At 47.4% G+C, this 8,969-nt stretch overlaps 1 protein-coding gene across 6 annotated transcripts in view; it reads right to left on the reverse strand.

The window, feature by feature from the left end:
• The window catches only part of LOC134349806 (cGMP-dependent 3',5'-cyclic phosphodiesterase), a 309,387-nt gene extending 302,163 nt beyond the window's left edge, over positions 1-7,224 (reverse strand). For 2 of the 6 annotated variants that reach the window (XM_063054695.1, XM_063054697.1), the window contains exon 1: positions 6,734-7,010. In XM_063054695.1, coding sequence (XP_062910765.1) covers positions 6,734-6,844 — 111 coding nt within the window. In that variant the 5' untranslated portion in view covers positions 6,845-7,010. Of the gene's footprint in view, positions 1-6,733; positions 7,011-7,139 lie in introns of those variants that run through there. The other 4 variants (XM_063054696.1, XM_063054698.1, XM_063054700.1 and 1 more) reach the window with 4 other exon arrangements.
• Positions 7,225-8,969: the final 1,745 nt, after the last annotated feature.

Here is an 8,969-nt window from a genome sequence, read left to right on the forward strand (position 1 = left end):
AGAATTTTAGGCTGTATACTTATACATTCTCTGATATTAAATTCAACTACTTGAACACCACCACTGGCTCCCCACCCACCCTATTTATACGTGGTATTATCCAGAAAGGAGGAGCGGGCAGGGAGGGATGCAAATATCTGAGTAAACTTAGTCCTGGGGCTGGCAAAGAGAGCTATTCATTAGTCCTAGAAGCGGGCAGCGGTGGGTCCCACCGGTGCAGGCTGCCTGGCGCTATTTGGAGGGTATGTCTGTACCCGGATAACTGCGGAGAGCGAACACATGGAGTCCACGATACTGGGTCCGTTTAAGCTGCAGGGGTGTGCAATCGCGCAGGAACTGAAATGTTCCCGTGCAGATAGCCTTTCTGGAATTGGACATAGCTAGAAAAAGGTTACAAATGTGGAAGATTTTCTTTGTTGTACTGTACTTCACTATACCTTTCAATTAATAAATAAATTCAAAAGTATGTGATTTTTCAATTTTCATTTGGAATATAGTATTCATATTACAAAAACAATTGAAATTGCTGTGCAGTGTGAAAATTTCCTGTTCAGAGCAATGCTTGGTCTGTGCAGCTGTAGACAAAAGTTAGAGGGGATGCTGTTCACACGTATTATGGGGGTGATCTGGAACCACTGGGCACCACCACAGGGGATGAATGCCTTTCTTAATAAGCATGGGAGCCTTTGCATTTTCATTTATTTATTTAGCGATACAGAGCCGGGTTGGCCCTTCTGGGCCTTCAAGCCACACTGCCCCAGCAACCCCTGACAAACCCAACTAACTCTATCCTAATCATGGGACAATTTATAATCACCAATTAATCTATCTGGACTGTGGGAGGAAACGAGAGCACCCGGGGAAAACCCATGCATTCCACAGGGAGGATGTACAGAGACTCCTTACGGAACTGCTCCGGAATTGAACTCCGAACTCTGGAATGTCGCTAGCTGTAATGTCATCATACTGACTGCTACGCCACCGTGGCACCCTAATTTTAATTAGTTCTTGATCGTGATACTGTTTCCATGGCTTTGTCTCTGTGTTCATTGCGAATTGAAATCTGGAACAAATGCATTGTTGTGGAAAAAAGGGGGTCTTGCTCCCATTTCTCCTGCATGTTCTCCTAGGTTAGAACATAGAACTGTACAGCACAGGAGCAGGGCCTTGGACCGATAACGTGGTGCCAAACCAATTAAATTAAGAATCAAATGGCCAACTATACTCATCCCTTCAGCCTACGCGATGTCCATGTCCTTCCTGAGGAGATACAGGAGTCTGAAGTCTGAAGATGATTTAAGGTTGGTAAACAGTCCAAAGTCCTGTCAGAGTACACACACATCAACTCTACCATGGACGGTCATAAGCCCTCTGTGAGAGGAGGAGAGTTGTACATGGGGCTAGCAATGCCATCCCATAAAAACCCAGAGCGACAGAAACACCAACAGAAGCTCCAAAGACCTCATCCCTGGGAGAGGAAGGATTCACCTACAGGACATAAGTCATGTGGTGAAAGCGGAAGCCACAGGGCCAATCAACCTCCTCAGCCCAGGACAATATAGAAAGCTTGGAGACAGTGCGAAAGGGAGGATAGGCAGGTGATAGACAAGGGATGCACTCAGACCAATAGTTTGAGATGTGTCTATTTTAATGCGAGGAGTATTATGAATAAAGCGGATGAGCTTAGAGCGTGGATCAGCACTTGGAGCTATGATGTTGACTTGGATGGTGCAGGGGCAGGAATGGCTACTTCAAGTGCCAGGCTTTAGATGTTTCAGAAAGGACGGGGAGGCAGGCAAAAGATGTGGGGGCGTGGCAATGTTGATCAGAGATAGTGTCACGGCTGCAGAAAAGGAGCAAGTCATGGAGGGGTTGTCTACGGAGTCTCTATGGGTGGAAGTTAGGAATAGGAAGGGGTCAATAACTCTACTGGGTGTTTTTTATAGACCACCCAATAGTAACAGGGACATCGAGGATCAGATAGGGAGGCAGGAACTTGGAAGCATAAATTGGAAACAGATGTTCTCAGGGAAACGTACAGAAGAAATGTGGCAAATGTTCAGGGGATATTTGCGTGAGTTCTGCGTAGTTACGTTCCAATGAGACGGAAAGGATGACAAGGTACAGGAACTGTGGTGTACAAAGGCTGCTGTAAATCTAGTCAAGAAGAAAAGAAGAGCTTACAATAGGTTCAAAAAACTAGGTAATGATAGAGATCTAGAAGATTATAAGGCTAACAGGAAGGAGCTTAAGAATTAAATTAGGAGAGCCAGAAGGGGCCATGAGAAGGCCTTGGCGGATAGGATTAAGGAAAACCCCAAGGCATTCTACAAGTATGTGAAGAGCAAGAGGATAAGACGTGAGAGAAGAGGACCAATCAAGTGTGACAGTGGAAAAGTGTGTATGGAACCGGAGGAGATGGCAGGGGTACTTAATGAATACTTTGCTTCAGTATTCACTACGGAAAAGGATCCTGGAGATTGTAGGGATGGCTTGCAGCGGACTGAAAAGCTTGAGCATGTAGATATTAAGGAAGAGGATGTGCTGGAGCTTTTGGAAAGCATCAAGTTGGATAAGTCGCCGGGACCGGATGAGATGTACCCCAGGCTACTGTGGGAGGCGAGGGAGGAGATTGCTGACCATCTGGCGATGATCTTTGCATCATCAATGAGGATGGGAGAGGTTCCAGAAGATTGGAGGGTTGCAGATGTTGTTCCCTTATTCAAGAAAGGGAGTAGGGATAGCACAGGGAATTATAAACCAGTGAGTCTTACTTCAGTAGTTGGTAGGTTGATGGAGAAGATCAAGAGAGGAAGGATTTATGAACATTTGGAGAGGCATAATATGATTAGGAATAGTCAGTATGGCTTTGTCAAAGGCAAGTCGTGCCTTATGAGCCTGAATGAATTTTCTTAGGATGTGACAAAACACATAGATGAAGGTAGAGCCGTAGATGTAGTGTATATGGATCTTAGCAAGGCATTTGATTAGGTACCCATGCAAGGCTTATTGAGAAAATAAAGAGGCATGGGATCCAAGGGGACAGTGCTTTGTGGATCCTGAACTGGCTTGTCTACAGAAGGCAAAGAGTGGTTGTAGACGGGTCATATTCTGCATGGAGGTCAGTGACCAGTGGTTTACCTCAGGGATCTGTTCTGGGAACCCTACTCTTTGTGATTTTTATAAATGACCTGGATGAGGAAGTAGAGGGATGGGTTAATAAATTTTCTGACACAAAGGTTGGGGGGTGTTGTGAATAGTGTGGAGCGCTGTCAGAGTTTACAGTGGGACATTGATAGGATGCAAAACTGGGCTGAGAAGTGGCAGATGGAGTTCAACCCAGATAAGTGTGAGGTTCATTTTGGTAGTTCAAATATAATGGCAGAATATAGCATTAATGGCAAGACCCTTGGCAGTGCGGAGAATCAGTGGGATCTTGGGGTCCGAGTCCATAGGACACTCAAAGCTGCTTTGCAGGTTGACTTCTGTGGTTAAGAAGGCATATGGTGTTAAAAAGCCAAGAGGTAATGTTGCAGCTATACAGGACCCTGGTCAGACCCCACCTGGAGTACTGTGCTCAATTCTGGTCGCCACACTACAGGAAGGATGTGGAAACCATAGAAAGGATGCAGAGAAGATTTACAGGGATGTTGCCTGGATTGGGGAGCATGCCTTATGAGAACAGGTTGAGTGTTGAGTGAACTCAGCCTTTTCTCCTTGGAGCGACGGAGGATGAGAGGTGACCTGATAGATAATGAGAGGCACTGATCGTGTGGATAGTCAGAGGCTTTTTCCCAGGGCTGAAATGGCTAACACAAGAGGGCACAGCTTTAAGGTGCTTGGAAGTAGGTACAGAGGAGATATCAGGGGTAAGTTTTTTTACGCAGAGAGTGGTGAGTGCGTGGAATGGGCTGCCGGCAGCGGTGGTAGAGGCGGAAACGACAGGGTCTTTTAAGAGAATCCTGGATGGATCTATGGAGCTTAGAAAAATAGAGGGCTATGGGTAAGCCTAAGGTAGGGACTTATTCAGCACAGTTTTGTGGGCCGAAGGGCCTGTATTGTGCTGTAGGTTTTCTATGTTTCTATGTTTTTCAATGACAGAGGACTCTGGTGAGCTGCTGTCAAAGCCTATGCCCCAGTAGGGCCGATGAGCTTAAGAAGAAGATGAACAAGGCATACTGTCTCTATATATTATTCTGAGATTGATTTACTTGTGAGTACTCATGATAAATATAATCAAATCAAGGGAAAAAAAAACTGACAAACAGCCAACATGCAAAAGAAGACAAACTGTGCAAATACTAAATAAATAAATACATAAATATTGAGAATATGAGATGAGGAGTCCTTGAAAGTGAGCCCATAGGTTGTGGGAACATTTCACTGATGGGGTAAGTGAAGGTGAGCACAGTTATCCCCTCTGGTTCAACAGCCTGATGGTTGAGGGTAATAACTGTTCCTGAACCTGGTGATGTGGGACCTGAGGCTCCCGTACCTCCTGCCCATAGCCCAGAGGTGAAGAACAGAGGACCATGGAAGAAAGGGAAAGGAAGGTTGGAGAGGTGGGTTGGAGCTGGTAAGAAGGCCTTTGCGGCTTCTCATTACTTGGTCCAATCAGCTGGTCTCCCGCGCCTGGACTCCGTGGGGTCATGTCTGCATTAGAGAAATAGACAGCTGAACTTTCTGGCCAGACCCTCCTCCATCTCTAGAAGGAAAACGTTCAGTCAAACCCCAAAAAAAGAATGAGAAATTCTATGGAGGTGGGGTGGGGTGGAGAAGAGGCTCGTGGCAGCATTGCAGTTAGTGCAACACTGTTACAGCTCGGGGTGTTCTGAAGTTTAAAGTTCAATTCCAGCACTGTTCTGTAAGGAGTCCCTGTACATCCTCCCCATGGAACGTCTGGGTTTCCTCCGGGTGCTCCAGTTTCCTCCCACAGTCTGAAGACATAACGGGTAGTAGGTTAATTGGTCATTGTAAATTCTCCTGTGATGGGGCTCGGGTTAAATTGGGGTTGCTAGGACAACGTGGCTCAAAGGGCCAGAGGGGCCTGTTCTGTGCTGTATCTCTAAATCAATATATCATATTAATAAACAAAGAAATAAAAAGGGGGTGGTTATTACATTGTGGGGAGGGTCAGTTGGGAAAGAGTAAGAGCCAATCAATAGTGAGAATGTATCAGTGAAGACTGAATCCCCCTTCAGTCACTGCAGAATGGGCAAGGTCATTGGTGGGGGAGGTTGCAGTGACTTCACCTCAATCCCCACCTTACCTCTCCCCACCCTCATCCCCTCTCCCCACTCAGCAACAGCTCGATCCGATTGTCCAACTTGATGAGCCAGAGGGTGGCGAATCTGTGGAATTTATTGCCACAGACGGCTGTGGAGGCCGAGTCACTGGGTACATCTGAAGCAGATGTTGAAAGGTTCCTGATTAGTGAGGGCATCAAAGGTTACAGGGAGAAGGCAGGAGGATGGGGTGGAGAGGGATAGTAAATCAGCCATGATGGAATGGTGGCACAGTCTCAATGGGCCGAGTGGCCTACATCTGCCCATGTCATTCTACCCAGCTGCATTCCTGGGTGCCCACCCAATGTCTTGGGATCGCCCCCAGCAAGGAGGAAGGGGTGAGAAGGGTGAAGGAAAGGGTAGGAGAGGGGAGAGGAAAGAAGGAGAGGGAGAGGTTTAGCTTGGGGAGGGAGGAGGAGGGAAGGAAAATAAGATGGATGAGGGGAGAATAAATCTGGTGGAGGGAGGGGGAGCAGAGGAGTGAGGGGTGGGAAGGAGGGGAGGGAGGGAGAGGGAGAGAATCGTGTGTGGTGGGGGGATAGTGAGTTTGGAGTAGGAAAACAGGGAGTTACAGGAGTGAGGGAGGGAGAGAGGGGGGAATGTTTGGTGGGAGGGAAGAGAGGCAGGGGGAGTTCAGACAACTGTGGAACTTTGGTTAAAGGATGAAGGGTCTCTGCCTGACCATCAATTACTTCTGTATCTCCATAGATGCCGTCAACCTGCCGATTTCCCTCAACATCTTTGTGTGTGTTACCCTGGTTAAATGGATTGCTGATATCCCCATATTATCTCACAGAGATATAGGCCGAGGGTGTGAGGGCATGACAGGATGTAGAAGGCTAGCAGCCTCCAAGCCAGCAAAGGGTTAATTCTGACCCACATGTCCCAATCTCACTTACCCCCTGATATCCCCTGCTCCAAACCCCCACATACCCGGACAGCTGACAGACTGGTGTGAGTAAACCTCCTCCCACGGTGAACCTGCCTTCTCGACCCCGGCTCCCTTCCCCTGTGCAACACACACACACACACCCACACACAAACACACACACATACACAGACCCAAACACTTATACACATACACACAGACCCACATACATACATAGATCCACACACACACAGACCCACACACATATACAGAAACACACACACATACACAAACACACACACACACACACACCCAAACACTTACACACATAGACCCACACACATACATAGATCCACACACACACAGACCCACATACATACACGCATAATGACACACGCAGAGACGAACGCATACTGACATACAGTATAAGACACAAAGACGTGCGTTGTACTGTATAACACACAGATACAGAGACAGAGACATTCAGGCAGACACTAACCCTCACACACATCCAATTCGAAACCATACTCACTCCCTCTGCCGTACACAATAGGACTGGAAGGCACCCCATTGCGCTTACCTGAACCGCGGCAGACTGGCTCAGATCACTCTCTGGTTTCACCGCGGCTTGCTGTCCTCGCCTGAAAGATTGAAACAGCGCGATCAGGATGTGGTGCAGGATTAGAACCATGCTTGCATACTGCCGCCGCTCCGCTCCGCACCGCACCGCACCAGCTTGTGTCTGTGTCTCTGTCTCTCCCTCGCTGTGCAACTCAACGCGTTCGTTCTGCCTCTCTCTCTCTGTCACACACACAAACACACTCTCTCTCTCTCTCTCCCTCTCTCACGTTCTTCCTCCCTATCTCTCCTTCTCTCACGCACACAGTTCCACAGCTCGCCAATGAGTCTACACTCTCCACACGAATAGGAGGTGGGAGGGAAATAGCAGAGTCTGGGGGCTAGAACGAACATCCAACATCGCACACCTGCTCATTCCCCCTGCGATGGGCCAGGGCAGGTGGAGCGGATTCAGCCACCAGCCTTTGGCCCTTCAAGTAAATTTACAAAAGAAAATAAAACACAGAAAATGGAAACAATATTAGAGGAGGCAGTTCCTGTTCATTTGGGAGTCTGCTAGGTCCTAATGCTCGCTGATTCAGTGCCGGCGTCAGGACTGGAAAGACTCAGCTAGATGTTCTTGAGATTCCAAAGAGGAGAGTCGCACAACTACCTTAACAGAGATGAGGAGAAATTTCATGAGCCAGAGAATGATTCCGGGACTAAAAGGGTTAACGTATGGGGAGCGTTTGATGGCTGGAGTTTAGAAGAATGATGGGGGGGATCGCATTGAAACCTATTGAATATTGAAAGGCCTGGATAAAGTGGATGTGGAGAGGACTTTGCCTATAGTCGGGGAGTCTAGGACTAGAGGGCACAGCCTCAGAATAGAGGAACTTCTATTTAAAACAGAGATGAGGAGGAATTTCTCCAGCCAGAGGGAGGTGAATCTGTAGAATTCTTTGCCACAGATGGCTGCGGAGGTAGGTCATTGGGTATATTTGAAGCAGAACTGTCTCCATTTCCTGAGGAGACTGAGGTCCTTTAACATCTGCCGGATGATGCTGAGGATGTTCTACGAGTCTGTGGTGGCCAGTGCTATCATGTTTGCTGTTGTGTGCTGGGGCAGCAGGCTGAGGGTAGCAGACACCAACAGAATCAATAAACTCATTCGTAAGGCCAGTGATGTTGTGGGGATGGAACTGGACTCTCTGACGGTGGTGTCTGAAAAGAGGATGCTGTCCCAGTTGCATGCCATCTTGGTCAATGTCTCCCATCCACTACATAATGTACTGGGTGGGCACAGGAGTACGTTCAGCCAGAGACTCATTCCACCGAGATGCAACACTGAGCATCACAGGAGGTCATTCCTGCCTGTGGCCATCAAACTTTACAACTCTTCCCTTGGAGGGTCAGACACCCTGAGCCAATAGGCTGGTCCTGGACTTATTTCATAATTTATTGGCATAATTTACATATTACTATTTAACTATTTATGGTTCTATTACTATTTATTATTTATGGTGCAACTGTAATGAAAACCAATTTCCCCCGGGATCAATAAAGTATGACTATGACTAAGTTGATAGGTTCTTGATTAGTTGGTGTGTCATAGGTTACAGGGAGAAGGCAGGAAACTGGGGTTGAGAGGGCTAATAAATCAGCCGTAATGGAATGGCAGAGCAGACTCAATGGGCCCAATGGCTTCATTCTGCTCCTTTGTCTAATGCAAAGAAAACTGAACATTTCAGACTGAGATCTGATGACGGGCCTCGGCCTGAAACGTCAACTGTTTATTCCTCTCCTGACCTGCTGAGCTCCTCCAGCATTTAGTGTGTGTTGCTCAGGGTTTCCAGGATCTGTTGTGTTTCAACCACATCCTCTTGCAGCCTTTCCATATGGCTCTCACCATTTGTGTAAGTAAGTTGCTTTTCAAGTTCCTATCAAATCTCTCCCCTCTCACAGAGGGAGTAATTTCAAAGTAGATGCAAGGGGCAAGTTTCTTCACGCAGAGAGTGGAGGGTGCCTGGATTGTGCTGCCTGGGGCGGGGGTAGAGGCAGATATATTAGAGATTTTTAAGAGGTGTTTAGATTGGCACATGGATGGGAGGGAAATGGAAGGGTATGGCCATTGTGTAGGCAGAGGGGATTGGTTTATTATTTGTTTATTGAGGTACAGTGTGGAGTGGGCCCTCCCAACCCATCGAGCCACGATGCCCAGCAATCCCAATTTAACCCTGTCCTAATCATGGGACAAT

Source organism: Mobula hypostoma, chromosome 7, assembly GCF_963921235.1.
Source record: "Mobula hypostoma chromosome 7, sMobHyp1.1, whole genome shotgun sequence".
Classification (NCBI taxonomy): domain Eukaryota; kingdom Metazoa; phylum Chordata; class Chondrichthyes; order Myliobatiformes; family Myliobatidae; genus Mobula; species Mobula hypostoma.